This window comes from Hippocampus zosterae, chromosome 14 (genome assembly GCF_025434085.1).
Source record: "Hippocampus zosterae strain Florida chromosome 14, ASM2543408v3, whole genome shotgun sequence".
NCBI lineage: Eukaryota > Metazoa > Chordata > Actinopteri > Syngnathiformes > Syngnathidae > Hippocampus > Hippocampus zosterae.
Window position 1 is genome coordinate 14,442,342 of NC_067464.1, and position 16,308 is coordinate 14,458,649.

General features: G+C 39.4%; 1 protein-coding gene across 9 annotated transcripts in view; it reads left to right on the forward strand.

Moving 5' to 3' along the window:
* Positions 1–15,148, forward strand: part of myt1lb (myelin transcription factor 1-like, b) — a 131,827-nt gene extending 116,679 nt beyond the window's left edge. For 5 of the 9 annotated variants that reach the window (XM_052086669.1, XM_052086668.1, XM_052086675.1 and 2 more), the window contains 10 exons: positions 47–109; positions 675–743; positions 1,248–1,310; positions 1,420–1,503; positions 6,937–7,158; positions 8,376–8,470; positions 8,888–8,991; positions 9,085–9,228; positions 10,953–11,015; positions 12,542–15,148. In XM_052086669.1, the coding sequence (XP_051942629.1) occupies positions 47–109; positions 675–743; positions 1,248–1,310; positions 1,420–1,503; positions 6,937–7,158; positions 8,376–8,470; positions 8,888–8,991; positions 9,085–9,228; positions 10,953–11,015; positions 12,542–12,679 (1,045 nt within the window). In that variant the 3' untranslated portion in view covers positions 12,680–15,148. The remainder of the gene's footprint in view (positions 1–46; positions 110–674; positions 744–1,247; positions 1,311–1,419; positions 1,504–6,936; positions 7,159–8,375; positions 8,471–8,887; positions 8,992–9,084; positions 9,229–10,952; positions 11,016–12,541) is intronic. The other 4 variants (XM_052086671.1, XM_052086676.1, XM_052086672.1 and 1 more) reach the window with 2 other exon arrangements.
* The last annotated feature ends 1,160 nt before the right edge of the window (positions 15,149–16,308 follow it).

Below are 16,308 nucleotides of genomic sequence, written 5' to 3' on the forward strand. Positions count from 1 at the left end.
TTCCCTCCCTTTGGCTTTATAAATCTGTCTATTTTTTCGGTGACAGATGTCCCACACCGGGGTGTGACGGAAGTGGTCACTTGACAAGCAATTTCGCCTCACATCGAAGGTGTGACTTCCTTTTCTCCTGGTGGTCTCCGACTTATTTATTGTTTTCAGCTTACCTCGACTATGCTGTCAAGAGTCCTTTGACATCTGGCAAATTAGCAGACACAAATTCAGTCAGCAACAGTTTAAAGGCTACGTTGAGTCAAGATGGAAAATTACCAATCAACCTTCAAATCAATTCTTGTCCGATTTCTTTTTCTTGAATTTTTTTTTAAACCGTTTTGAGTTTGTCAGTTCACGCAGAATGACTGAGTGTTGCTTTTCAAATAGTTGGGCAAGAGTTGAACGATACTAGTCTTGAAGGTACACTTAACCTCATGACACTTTTCTCGTCAAGTCCATCATATCTTTGAAAATATGCACACCAATAGTTAATTTTAAATCAAAATTAGGGGTATTCTGAGGAGTGCGTGCATGTTTTTGGACACTAATTCAGCAACTAATAACACATCCTCTACATGTCATGGCTGTTTTGCATTGTCAAGTATTTGTTCATGTGAATTTTGCCACAATTATTTGCGTTCCTCCCGATTGTTTTGTTGCTAATGTCAGGGTGTATTTCTCAGTCTCTCAGGTTGTCCGTTAGCTGATAAAAGTATTCGGAGTATGCTGGCCAACAACGCGCAAGAGCTCAAGTAAGGCGTGAGATGACTTGTGTGATTTCAACTTCCGCCACTGGTCTTGTTTAAAGCAAGACAAAGTGACAACAAAGTTGGTCTCATTTCACCTCATTTGAGAGCAAACAATGTGTGAAAGGAGATTTTGCCTCAGTCCCTTTATTCTCTCATCAACATTTCTGAATGCTAAATAGTTAATGCACCAGGTAGAGTACCTCACTTTTGAGGCAGAATTGCATCAACTCTTCCAACCAATCCCCAAAGATAAATAATTGAATGTAATTTAATGATAGTACCTATATTATCATATTTATATATTTATGTGTGTGTGTGTGTGTGTTAAAATATACTCAGCAAAACGTTTTCTTCACCTTTTTTCAATTGTGTTTGGTGTTTTGGTGATTGATACTATATTATATTATCTCATATATATATTATCTTATATATATGCAAATATAATTTTCTTTTCTTTTTTTTCCATGATGCTTGGCCCTGAGCCCTTTTTTGTGTTTTCTGCCCCAGGTGCCCGACACCAGGGTGCGACGGTTCGGGACATATCACTGGCAACTACGCCTCTCACAGAAGGTACACATTACTAACTCCACCAGAAATAGATCAGCCGATTGTACTCTTACAAAAGGTGTCCAATTTATTCTGAACTATCCTTGTACCATTTGCAACAATTTATCTGCAGCCTCTCAGGGTGTCCGCGGGCCAGGAAAAGTGGGATAAAGATCATCCACAGCAAAGAGAACAAGGAAGACCAAGAACCTATCAGGTAGCATAAAGATGACTTGAACCGTGAGATCAATACATATGGCATATACATATCAAGGCTATTGTAGTTAACGAAAACTAATAACATTTCTAAAATGCCCCCCAAAAAAGCATTTCATTAAGAAAACAAAATTAGAGGGATTAAAAAACATTACTGAAACTACATTTTACATTTAGGAAACTTGAAACCAAAATGAACTATATTATAATGAAAACATCCTGCATTTTTGTCTTTGTCAATTAATTTCATACATGAGCTTTCGAGGTTTATTTTTAATGTTGAATATTCTGTATTTACGAAAGATTGTAGGTCAAACAGTCAGTTGGACATTTTACTTTACTTGACTTGCTTACACAATACTTTTTGTCACATTTTTTTTCATCTTGCAATCTTGAAGCATTTTCAAGAAAAAAAAAACGATGAACCAACTCAATTGCAAAACTAATTAAAACTAACTGAATTTAAAAGACTGAAGTCAAAAAACAAATAAAAACTGACTAGAATGAAAAAAAAACTCCCAAACTGTTGTATGCCTCATACAAAAGTCCTAAAAATGCACAGTGAAAGAGAATAAATACGACATTAAAACATGGTCTTGCATCTGCATGGATGTTTGCGATGACAGATCTACAATGATGGGACAGAGTTGCAGGTGAGACTTGCGCATGTTGCCATTCAGCAAGGTGAAAATTGTGCAGTGTTTGGATCGCTCCTGCAGAACCACCAGGAGAGAAGGGAGTGACTGGCAATCAGAGAAGCAGGGAGAAATTGATTGGACGTTACCGAAATCCCTCAGTGGGCTTTTGTGGGCCTCACTCCTGCAGCCCAATTGATTTCTCTTTGTGGTGCAGAACACAAACACCACACTTGGCCTCTTCTCAAACTAAATGTTTGCTGGCGGGTGATGTACCATGTGTGACTGCTAGAATGAGTGGCTGACATTGAACTATATGTGTACAGTATTATGGGCGCCGTCATACTGTATATTGAAGAACATGATATCAAAAGGTGGCAGCACGGTGGCCTTGTCATTAGAATGCCTGCCTGACAGTTCCGAAAGTTTGGTCTTCGAATTCCGGCTCTAGCCTTCCCGTGCACAGTTTTCATGTCCTCCTTGTGCCCGTGTACTGTATAGGTTTTCACCAGGTACTTTGGCTTTCTTCTACGTTTCAAAAGCATGCATGTTCGCCGAAATAAAGGCTCTAAATGGCCAACCCGCGGCTCGCAAGCCACCCCCCACCCCCACGCCCTGATTTCATGCTGCTATTGGAGTCTTTTTCGCTCTGAATTTAGCAGCACGCCGTTGTCAAGCCCATTCATTGTGTGTTCGGTGAAGGGCGGTGACCTCAGAATGGAGCGCTAGTGAGCCAATATGGTCCAGCTATATCTGCAAATGGGTGTTCCCATTTTGGATGAGGAACGCCTCGTGGACCTGGTCTTTTCTCAAGAGAGGCTGACAAGCAATTTACTGCTATTTTGGCTGACTTAATTGCAGGTAACAGCATGAGGACAATGGAAGTTGCCTTGATAAATACAGTGCATTTACTCTATTAATAATCAAAAACATATTGTCACCTCCTCCTTAAAATGAGCAAAGACTGCAAAAATACATTTTGTCGAGATGCAGTCTGCTTGTCCAAACCAGTGCAGAGAGCCTCACTTTTTACTTCCTGGTCAGCTGATAGGTCAGCCTTACCAAATATGGACAGGCTGTTTTGCATGTGATCAAGGCCTCTTGAATGTGTACTTGCAAGACCAGCACAAAAACACAGCAAATCCAGCATATTCTGTGAGCACATATGCTTGTCTGTGCTAGGGGATATTCAGAGGGCTCATTCTGCCTTCCATGTTAGGCATCATTTGAGCATTTCAAGGCTTATAATCTTCATTGGTACGTCAGTTCCCTCCATGCAATCATCAACCAGGAATTTTCCAGGGGGCTGAACTTCACAAGCACAGGGTGCTCTCTTCTAAAGGCCAGGCAGAAATGTCGACACAATGTCCAAATGTATGATCAACTTGCTTGGAACATTGCACATGATAAGATGCCAAATAAAGAAGGGAAGTTCGCCAAAACATGCAAAAGAGAGATCGGGAGTGAGGGGACAGGATTGCGGCAGTTGATGTGCGCCCATATGTATGATCTGGTGCTTCGCAGTACCACGGTAAGAATTGTGGCTCTGAGCGTCTGACTGCTTGGCCACCATTGCTCTAAATGTATCTGGTAGCGTGGACGTTCATTTGTCTGTATGGTATGTGCACAACTATTGTCTGTCGACCAATCCAGTGTGAACCCTTGCCCAAAGATAGGAGAGGCTGCAGCAAACTCGCAAACGTAATGAGGTCAGGGGCTATAAAAAATTTAAAAAATGGAGAGATGGATATAAATGGTTGCTGCGGCTCTGTGGAAAGTGTATTTGTAGTTTTGGTGCTCAGATTGAATAAGCATTGAAAAAAAATAAATAAAGTACATGCAAATGAGATGATTATCTAGGTAAAGAAATATGCTTCCATTGTTTTTGTCGTCTTTTATTTATGCATATCAAACATCAGCTGCTTCGTGTGAGGCAAATGTCTCCGATGAACATAGTGCATAATTAGTTTGTGCACAAGAAAGCTTTTCTGGACATGACTGTTTCAGAGATTGAAACAGACAGACATGTTTCAAGACATTGAAGTAATTGTCTGAGTATCACATTAAAGTGTTAATCACCAAAATTCTAACGAACAAAATTCCCATTCAAAAGGGTAGTCTTGAATGCTGTCATGCGAGAGCCCCCCCCCCCCCCCCCGAGATCAAATCAAACAAGAGGGAACCGGGAGGACAAAAAAGTACCACCAGATTCATATTACTTCAATTCCCCCATTGAAATTAAAATCAATGTCTGTATTCTTGAGTTAAAACGGGACGTGTAAAGTAAGAATTTTGCGTCATAACAAAGCAATTAAATACTCTTCCATTAGACAGCAATTAACCTGTTTGTCCACCTCTTGCCATTCCTGCAACAGAATGAGAGTTTGGAGTTCAACTAAACAGGCCCACATTACACAATGACTAAGTCACTTTGTAACATTTTTGGTTGGTGTTGTGCGGACATTATTCAAATATACTGGCCATACATTTAAAATGTGCTCTGGCTCTAAAAAGGATCTACAATTCTTAATTCTGCAATATGTTTCGGTTGACAGCCAAAGGAATTAAAAAAATATCGGAAAAATCATCAAGTTGATCTCAAATCAATACTTCACAATTTGCCGACAAAAATTATGCTTCTTGAGCCTGACATTATCTTCACCATAATCCATCCGGTGACAAATGACATATGGAATGACTTCTATCCCGACTGCATCCGATTAGCAGCTGTGCTGTGATGCATTGCATGTGTGATGAGACTATCAATAATAATAATAATAATAATGCATTTTATTTAAAAGCGCCTTTCATGCCACCCAAGGACACTGTACAAACAATAAGAAAATACAATGTAAAAATTCGTAAACGAGATGTTATATAAAAACAGGACATAAAATCATAAAAATATAGGAAATGGAAGAGCTATGTGTTGTAGGCCATCCTGAACAGGTGTGTTTTTAGTCCGGACTTGAAAGTGGAAAGAGGTGTGCAGTTTTGGAGGTCCGGAGGTAGGTTGTTCCAGAGCTTTGGAGCCGCGTGACTGAAGGCTCTGGCTCCCATGGTGATCAGTCGGGCAGGGGGCACTGACAGGCGGAGGGAGGACGAGGATCTGAGGGAGCGAGAGGGGATATGCACCTGGAGAAGGTCAGATAGGTAAGGAGGGGCCAGGTTGTGGATGGCCATATATGTATATAGAAGCAGTTTGTAGTTGATTCGATGTTGAACAGGGAGCCAGTGGAGCTGTTGGAGAACGGGGGTGATGTGCTGGTGGGAAGATGTTTTTGTGATGCTACGAGCAGAGGCGTTCTGAACCAGCTGGATTTTATGAAGGGACTTTTGAGGTAGACCGAAGAGGAGAGCGTTGCAGTAATCAAGGCGGGATGTGACAAGACTGTGGACAAGGATAGCAGTGGTGCGGGGGGTGAGGGAAGGGCGAAGTCTGGTAATATTGCAGAGGTGGAAATAAGCAGTGCGGGTGCCTGTAAAGTTGTTGATCATGTACAGGATAGTATTTTAGAACCAGGAAATATAAAGAAGGTCTTACGCATGCTCACTAAATGATCAATCCTCTGAAGTTTAATAAACCCCGACAGTAGTTCTTTGATTTTCCTTAATTTATTTCTTTATTTTTTTATGTGCCGAGTGTCAACAATGAACATTTTTGCATGTCCTTTCATAGCAGTTAGTCTTTTCCTGTAACTCTCAATGAGGTGTGTGCTCCTGCCATTTTTCTAAATTGAGCAACCTGCTTCAGCAGTCTCAGGTTTGAAGGATGCCTTCTCAAGATGGCATCTTTCATCCCCTACAGTTATTCAATCGGATTTGGATACGGGCTCATGGAAGGCCGTTTGAGAATATTCTGTTGTGTTGTTCTTTGCCAGTGACGGTTGTCATTACCTTTGTCTGTTTTGAGTCATTATACTGTGTTTCGGACACTGGGCAGCGAATTCGGATCCAGAATGTTGTAACAGCCTTCTTAATTACCCTGCAAAGATTCAAAACATATTTATAATTGTTCAGCTGATGTGACTTGCAAAATCTGTCCCAAAGTCTTTGTGTCTTTTGCTGTGACAAATTCCATTCTTGTCAGTTTCTGGTTAGTTCAGTGATCGTTCTTGCTTTTTTATTTCTTTAATATGGAAGGGTGGGAACAATTTTGCCTGTGCCATGTGAGCAACTAAAACAACACGTTACCTAATAAAAACATGGAGGGAGTTTCTTTTCTGAAGGCTGCTTTGCTTAATCCAGGACAGGCTATCTCATCTGTGCTAAATGAAATCTCAAGCTTCTCAAGTCATCCTGAACAAAATATTGTTAGATAGATTGGCCTCATCAACAGGCCATGTGTCCTTCAGCAGGATAAAGACACCCAACACACAGCTAAAAAAAACTCCAAAGCATGCTGCGAACAAAACGTTAACCTATTGTCAAGTGGTTCCTGATCGCCATCCTATTAACTATCTGGAAGGAGGTGAAACATGCAATCTGATCAACGCCGCGTAATTTGTTCACGACGAACGGGTCAAAGTAAGTGCCAACGGGACATTTCGTTGAGAGTTACTAAAATCGTTGGATTGTCTCCAAGTGTCACTGTACACGGTGCGCTGTTTACTTCACAAGAGGACAACAGAGAGTAATAGATGCTATAGCCAGTCGTGCACAGTAATGCAGCTGTGTCATTGACATGAGCAACACATGACCGTGAAGGTCTACTGTAATCAATATAAATGTGATGGAACAATGCAGATCAATAGAATTAGCATATGTCATCTGTGCATGTTTGACTCTTGACCCGGCAGGTGTCCTGTTCCTGGTTGTGATGGTCAGGGTCATGTGACAGGAAAGTATGCATCCCACAGAAGTGCGTCAGGATGTCCCATAGCTGCCAAAAGACAAAAAGATGGCTACCTAAATGGCATCCAGTTCACATGGAAGTCTGGCAAGACGGAGGGAATGTCCTGTCCTACGCCGGGCTGCGACGGCTCGGGTCATGTCAGCGGCAGTTTTCTGACACACCGAAGGTACTTATTCAGTTACTTTTTTTTTAGTTCCATGAATGTAATCGTATATTAGGCACATCTGTTGAATCAAATCAAGTTATTTCAACAACTCTGCATTCATTGTAACTTAATAAGCTAATAATACAATAGGTCACTTTCTATTGTTTGGCAAGACTTTCTTATACCATTGCAGACAGGTTCTTAGCACTTCATACGCTTCAGGGTTTGAATCTCAGCTCTGTCCTTTTTGTGTGGAGTTTGTATATTTTCCCTGCGCCTGTGTTGATTTTCTCTGGGGCTTCCTCACATATCCCCAAAAGACGCACGTTAGTTTTTTTTTGTAAGACTCGAAATTGTCAAAAGGAGTAAACGTGAGTGTGAGCCCTACGACTGACTAGCGACCAGTCCAATCCACCCCATTCGTTAATGTCAGCCAGCTGGGATAGGTTCTAGTTTACCCGCGACCAAAATGAGGACAAGCTCGACAGACAATGATGGACGTCACATTTTCGGAAGTGTGTGTTTCCCAAATCTTTTACGATCAAAGTAGACAAAATAGAAATGGCCAACACATTGCCAAAATATTTACAAATATGCTATATTAATAATCACAAATGTATCAATTAAATGATTGTGACAATTTTTAATGAGAGAATTAGATGAGACATTACATCCACAACATTTTGAACTCGAGAAAACGCATGCCTCCTGAGTGAGTTATAAAAATGCTTTGAACTGGTGTCAAACTCAAGATCTGGCAGCCACATCCGTTTATGTGGCCTGTAAAAAAGTTAATTATATGTATCGTCCTCCTCTTTCTTACTAAAATATTGTTTGCACTTATAAAAATGAGCTATTGCAAGCATTTTTTTTGTTACCAATTCCCCCTTTAAAAATGACATACGTAATATTTGAACAAACACTTTTTACTGGCCTCTGATTTCAAAACTCCATCACTTCACTTTCTCGTGTATATATCATGAGGTGTTCATATGCTTTGGGGGTTTGGAATTCATGGCCATTTCAAAGGAAGCCATAACTATAACGAAAACAAATTTGACACCCTTGACTTACCGCATTTTACTTGGACAAGTTGCAACCCAATAAAAACTGTGACGCCTCTGCTTTGCAGTTAGAATTTTGGCCACTTTGGAAGTGTAATAATCGCTTTTGGACTGGTGCATGTTCGACTGAGTTGCAGAATGTTTACCAAATTTCCTATGTCACTGCTTTTCCAGTCTGTCAGGCTGTCCGCGTGCCACCTCAGCCATGAGGAAAGCCAGGCTCTCTGGAATGGACATGCTCACAATTAAGCAGCAGCGCAGCAGCAATGGTACCAACATGACTTACATTCACTATAGGGACTTTCCAAATGTGTTGGCGATGTTTGTTGTAAATAATGACACACAGGAGTGACACCCAAACCAGAAGCTGCCTACGCATAAATCTCACGTTGATTAACTGAGCTGACACTTAACTTTCGCCTTTGCTGAATTTTAGATGCTCATAAATGATGAGAGAAGATCATAAGCCAAAGTTGTCTGCGATTCTTTCTTCCATTAATTGACTAAAATGATCCATGTCAAATATTTCAGAGCAGTGAAGATTGTGTCTCCTAATGTCCTTCATAATTCATCTCTGCACAGTTTTAATGTGTCATTTTAATGATCCCTATCAAATATGAAGTCGAGTGTCATATTTTAAACCTTTGCGGGGCCCTTGCTCTAACGTGAGACTTGCTGCTCTGTAGGGTTGGATCACGAAGAGGAGCTCAAACATCTGGATGAAGAAATCAAAGACTTAAGTGACTCAAATTCACAAGTGGAAGCAGACATGATCAAACTCAGAACTCAGGTAGCACATTCAAACGTTCACATTTATCCCAGCTGACTGGCTGACACATGCTGGTCATCTCTGTAAGCCTTGTGACCTCCTCTCTCTTTTCAGATCACCACTATGGAGTCCAACTTGAAGTCCATGGAGGAGGAAAACAAGGTGATTGAACAGCAAAATGACTCTCTCCTGCATGAGCTGGCCAACCTCAGCCAGTCACTGGTTAACAGTTTAGCTAATGCCCAGCTCCCCCATATGGTAAGGGCCCCAAGGAGCAGCAAGCCAGACAGTTGCGGTTAATAGTCATTGCAGAGAGGCTTGCTTGTGTCAATGTTTAGAATGTTGTATTCACATTCATGCTGGTGTGTGTGTGTGTGCGTGTGTGTGTGTGTGCATACCTTGGAAAAAAATTGTCTGTTGGGTGCTCATAAGAAGGATGGACATTGGTTACGTTTCAACAACTTGAATATTGTCCACAAGAGGTATCAAGAACATGAATGTTGCACACAAAATCATCTTTTGATAATATTGTTTCGGTGTACATTTTCTGTTGGTTGGGATATTTACTTTTCTGTATGACTTCATTTTGAATTTACCAAACATACTTTCAAATTAGATGTCTAACTACAGGTAGTAGTGGAATGATTTCATCTGAAAAGTAAAATTCCTTGAACACAAAACACGGAACACAAGTTAAGGCTTTTTTAGACACACATTTTCCGGAATAAAAAATATACGTGCAAAATCTTGGAAGTCTTCATATCCACATTACATTTTAAAATGCATCTACAGTAACCAAGTTTAACGAGCCCAACTGCAGAACAAATTTAGTCTCAGGTGAAAATAGAGGAAACAAATGTACTCTCACAAGTTAAAACAATCAGAATTGTAAGTTTAATTTTTTTTTAAAAAAGACCCTGCAACATAATCTCTACTGAAAGAGTCGGATCTTTAGAGCATGAGCATAGCCTTCCAGATCAATAATGACTTTCAGAGTACTGGTAATCTCCAAAGTCTATTGGAGCTGAGACTGATAATCAAGCTTATAAATGAAGCAGAATAGCAAGCTAACTGCCACTCTCATGTTTGACAGGTTACCCAACTCTGCCTGGTCACCCCACTGTCCTCTATCTCATTTGAGCCACATTGTCTGACAGGAAAATTAAAAAAATACCGTACATTAGTCAGACTCCGCGCCACATATTCCATCCACAGATTTATTCGGTCCTATTGGAGATATCTGCACAGTCCCTTGATGAATTGACTCTTACCACTTCAGTGTCCTCCCTCTGGAAAGAGATCTTATGAGCTGGTTTTGGACTTTGGAATGGGAGAAATTTACCATCAGGTTGTGTTAAGTTTTAGAATGGGAAACTAGATGCTGTTCCATACTAAATATTTAACCCCACCCCCAGGGAGTGCTCAAGAAAAAACAATCAATATTTGCTTTCTCAATCTCTTTCAGGATGCTCTTGGTTCTCATCAGTCTTCTATGCTTATGCAAATAACTTGATCAGTCGCCTGGATGGTTGGAGAGGAATCTCCTATTGAATACATTTATCAATTAAATAAGTTAGCCTGAATATGGGAAATTATAATTCATATATCGCTCATGTCTGAAAACATTAGGTTGAAGATGTGAAGTGGGACAGAATAAGCATTTCCCAATAGCCTCAACCTGCTGTTAAGCTGTGCTTTCAAAGCGAAATGAACACTGTCGTACACGTGACAGCTGTTAAGTGATTGAGCTGACAAAATGAATTGTTGTCTTATTAAACATGTTTTGTTTTTATTTTTGGCTAGCGAAAATGAAAGAAATTACCATATGTACACTTTGGAATCTAAGACTTGCATACTACAGTCTCCAGATGCATCTTTATTACAAATGGAGTAAATGCTAAAGGATAGTTAAACATCAGTATAAGCATTCCTTGTTTTCCTATAAATTCATGTAAGAGCCTGTATGTTCCTTATTCCCACAGAAACCGGTGCCGCACAAAGAACCTCTTCTTCGGAGTAACAGTTGCTTACAGCTCCACCAGCAAGTAAGGCTTTGAAATTCACTTTTATGCTCATAAGCTGCAAAAAATATATCAATAATGAATTTTATGGACTGTTTTAGTCGACTAAATACCAATGAACGGGTCTATTTTTTTTATCATACCTAGGACGCACTGGATTAAAAGGTGCATTATTTTTGTGAAGAATTGTATTTTAGCACTTTCAGGCACATCAGTTACTAGAGTGGACATCTTATCATGTAATCAGTTTACAGGGTGCATGAAAAGGGTTAAATGGGTTATTCTAATTGTACCTTATTTTTATTTGATCACTTTTACATTACTTACTTGTGTTTGCATCTAAGCAGATTTTAACAATTCTGAGTATGTCTGTGCATATTTTTGTCTATTCGTCGTTTTTTTTAGGTCAGCATTGGACAGGAGACCTTGGTTTATATTCTCTGTTCTATTTAATTACAAAGATGATGAAATAAGTTTATTACCATGCTTTTAGTGACCTTGTCCAAAATGAAATGGGGATGGGGCTGTTGGTTATTCCTGATTTAGAGTGTTTGTGGATTACTGTACAGCAGGGGTGCCCAAACTTTTCGGATCGAAGATCTACTTTTCGATCAACTAACCTCACGGGATCTACCCTTACCGACGTGCGCACAAACACACACACACACACACACGGGCGATGATGAGAAACAGCCTGAAACTGAGGCATGCGATGCACTTTTGGAGCCTGTTAACTATCGTAGCTCACAAGTACCATTTTAAAGGGCTTCCCTGGACCCTCCTAGATTTCTATTCTTTGCCCGTGCCCTCGGTGAATTGTACATGAAGCAAACTCTGAATGAGAAGAATGACGATAAAAGATAGAGCGCAACAGCTCTGATCACAAGCTGCAATTGCAGACTGCTGAGCGCTAACAACTTCCAGTGACGTAATCAGGCGCCACCGTAAATTCAAGATTTACCTGCTTTATTTTATTTTTTTAATCTACTTGGGACCTGTCTTAGATCTACCGGTAGATCAGGATCTACCTAATGGGCACCCCTGCTGTACAGGATCAAGTGGTGTGTTGCAAGACTTGTGTCCGTACAATCGCTGTACCGTATTTATTTTTAATATAGAATCATCTCATATTCATCATAACTGATTCAACAATGTTATCATTTGCATTTGTGTACTGGTCTCAACAAAATAAAATAATAAGAACAAGAACAATTTAGATTTATACAGCGCTTTTCAAGGGACACGAGAACACTGTATTTGAAGGTGCTTGTGTTGGCACGCGTGTGTGTGTGTGTGTGTGTGTGTGTGTGCATGTGTGTGTGTGTGCGTGTGTGTGTGTGTGCGTTCCCGTCTTATTGGAAATGAGGTTCCCTTTTATTTCCTTATACGGTGATGCCAACCATAAGGACCTGCCACATGTATTGACTTATTTAACACCTGTGTTAGATCTTCAGATTTAGATCTGTATGTTGCCGTAATCAGTCGTTCATATGTATGTCAGGAGGAATGTGTTGCTCTAATCGCTTCATGTTGTGTTTTTGGATCTACAGGAGCCCATTGAACAAAACTTTGATGCCTACGTCACTTCCTTAACGGACATGTACACCACCCAAGACCAATACCACAGTCCGGAAAACAAAACCTTGCTGGACAACATCAAGCAAGCGGTCCAAGGGATCCAAGTGTAACCATTTGTGAAAGGCAACCTCATGTTCACCCCTGCAAGATGTGGACTGTCTCTCCGAATTCCTCAAGAGCGGTGAAGATTCCATCTCCTCTGTGCAGAGCAGTTACATATAATGTACAGTGTTAAATATTCTGAATAATTTAAAAAAAGAGAGAGAGGTATTATGCTTCGCAAGAGACATTCGATAATTTCGTTTCTTTTTTGGGGATAGGGTGTGGGGGGGGTTCTTGCTTCGAGGAAGAACATAAAAGCATTAACAGCAAAATAGTTTTTGAGGACATTTTGTACGTTTTCATATGAGCTGACAGTGTCATGTAATGTTTCTAACTGCTCACATATGCACATTTTAGTGTATACTACTGAACAGTAAGCTGATACTAACGGAACACGAGTTCTTTTTATTGCTTGACCACAGAGCATTTTAGATGACAAAAAAAAAGCTGAGCTGGACAGTGATCTAAATGGACAAAAACACGTGAAGATGAAACAAATCATTCTTCCCTTCAAATGGGTGGTTTTACATGTCTTGCTTGTGGAGTGCTCAAGAGCAAGAGCTGGCTTGCAAATGACTTTTATTTATTTTTATTTTTGACAATGCTTGAAAAAAATATGTTTTCATTTACTGTATCCTAAAAAAAATGTGTAGCTGAAGTTTGGGGGGTTTGTAATCGGTGCTGTAAATGAATCTGGAAGGGGAAACTGACCGGACGTTTGTATGAATGTATGTATGAGCAGTTATATTGTTAACATCATTACACGGAAACCCAATGGTGGAAATCCCATAATTTAGCAGACCAAATTAATTCCCAGGGGAACAGATCAGTGCAGTGCATGTACGGTCACATGCATCTCATCCTATAATCTCAATTCCACCTGTTAAGACAACGATCTAGATATATTATTCACATCCTCCTATTAAATCCAAATTGTGTTGCTATAATCAAATATTTCAGCAATATAAAAAGTAAATAATTTGCTAATTATGGTTATGAGATACAATCTGAAAAGAGACAAAATATGGGGTATATGCAATTTCTTGTTTTTAAATCGTGAGGCAACACTAATCTTTTTAATATAGCTATGTAAAATAGTGATTTTTTATACAAATCTTTTAATACAAAAAGTTTTTTAAAATAATGTAGGAGGAATCTGATTGTTGACCTCTCCAAGTAAAATGCTCATTTCACTTTTTTCAGTAATGTTTTGCACAGGGACACCTTCGTTTCCATGTTCTGATGTTCTTACAGAACTAAAAGCAGTACCCGAGAGACAAAAAGGAGGGTTTTGTAAAGAGTATTTATAGACAGCAGGACTTACAGGGTCACTGTCCCCACATATGTGCCAGTAGACTATTTGCACTTGTCCTTGAAGATATTATCCTTACATATGGCGACGTGCAATTTTCCAGGTGACCTCTTTGGCACACGATTGGAGCAACCAACAGCTTGGAGCCACTGTGTGGATTAAGTACCACTGAAAAAAGGAAGAACAGGGAAGAGGATGACTATTACTACAGCAGTTGTACTGTAGGTTATTGTAAAAACATGATCAATGTTCATTTTTGCTATGTTTTAGGAAGATGAAGTTAGCCCCCAGCAGCACTTTATATCTAATCATTGTACAAAGGAATTAAGTAATCAATCAATTCAAGTTTTAAAAAAAATCAAAAGAAAAAAAGCAGAAGACAAAAAAAAAGTTTAAAAGGCCTGGTGAAACGAGACCTTTTGAGAGGGTGATACAATCCAGCATCACACACACCCAGCGTGACGGTCTGCACCTCTCCATTCTGACATTCAAGCTGTTAGCAGTCATCAGAATTTGCCTTGTCCGGAGCGAATGGAACCGAATCTCATCAAATGAACTTTGCCGCCCAGTTTCCAGGACTCTCTCCTGCGCATCATCCATAACTGCATTCACCTTTTTTCCACACCATTGTGTCTGCAGCTTTTTGCCAATATAGTGATGCTTCAGGCGAGTGATTGCTAGTGCAAGTTTTTTGGATTAATTTGTAATTATCAGTCAAAACGGGAAAGGGGATTCTTAAAGCACAAACTGCTCATCTGACGTTGGTACATAAATAACTAATCTGAAGAGTTATCTGTGACTACTAAGAACACAAAAAGGTTGCAAAATATTTCGATTTATGACTTTTCATTGAAAAAAAAGATTGTTGACCATCAGATTTTATTACTTTATTTGCACCATTTAATTTTGAGATGGATATCAGTGACCATGAACAAAGACTGGATTTTGTATGAACTATTGTGCTCTCTGTGGAACTGAAGTTTGATTTATTTTTTTACGACACAGCATGGATTTGTTGACATTTTAATTTTGCTATAAATGTGTGAAATCACAAGTTGCTGTGATATTTCATTTATAAATTGTGAACTTTGTACAATTTTTGTCATGCTGGATGTTGACACATCTTACTCGAATAAAGAAAAATGTGTTGCCAGAGGCCTGTAAATTGCCTCATGTTCTTGTTGTTTTTCCTGTCATAATCTCCTTAAAGTCTTATTGGAAAAGTACTGATTATTTTTTTTTAATTGACATTGAAAATATTTTTTGCATTGCGCCCATTGTCTTGTAGACACAATTGTTTCTCTTAAATAAGATCAAGTACTACTTTCACACGTTAAATTTGATGCGTCGCATTCGAGCTAGCTTTGAAGCTAAATGTTCAGAAAGCTTCTCTTTTTAATGGCTGCCGAGCAAGGGCAGGGTTCTAACTGTTCTTCAGAAGTGATACTTTTGTTACTTGATACTTGAAAATGATATACAGTACTTTCATAACTCACCACCAAGGCAACTGTGGATCAAAAGTTGCTGTGGATGTTGCTGTTGTGTGACATGTTTATGATTTCTTAATGATTCATTCGAGTGCATCAATTAAACTACAGTACAGCGATTCGCCAGCAGATGTCAGACAATGCAAACGGTGCAATAGTGCCTCTTGACTCACAACTGCAAGTTGTTCATAACAACTTGATGTTAAATACGAGAGTTGCTTCCATTCATTCATTCATTCATTCACAACTCTAAATACTGTCTAGTTTGTAGTGATTTGGAAAGTGGTTCATGAAAAGCATATGTTTCGGTTTTATGGACGGCAACCATTAAGGCAGACCCCACGTTCAACTTTGACTCCGACGACGTGTTTAACATAAAAAAAGGTTTAGTGATGCACACTACGGACTATTGAATTATTCAATGTAAAAGTAAAATGATTCTGCAGAAACTGTCGATGAAAAATCTGCCTCAATAACTGTACATAATTAATCCTATGACTTAGATGTTTTAAGACATTAAATAAAAAGGAAACCAATAAGAAAACTAAAATGAACATCTGTGTAAACTGTGAGTATTTGAGTTTTTCATGAGTGCATGCTTACTGTAAAGTAGTAGGATAAAAAAAAGTTGAAATACAATCATTAAGAGCCAACCAATCCACCTATTTTCTGTACCCATGCAGCTGACTTCAAGCGAACACTTTGGCCTGCTTGCCAGCAATCACAAACTGAAGGGACAGAAAACATACATTCACATTTACAAAGTTAACAATGGGAATTTTAGATTCTTTAATGAAGCAAATGAGCATGTGTTCGGTATGTGGGAGGAAGCAGAGAT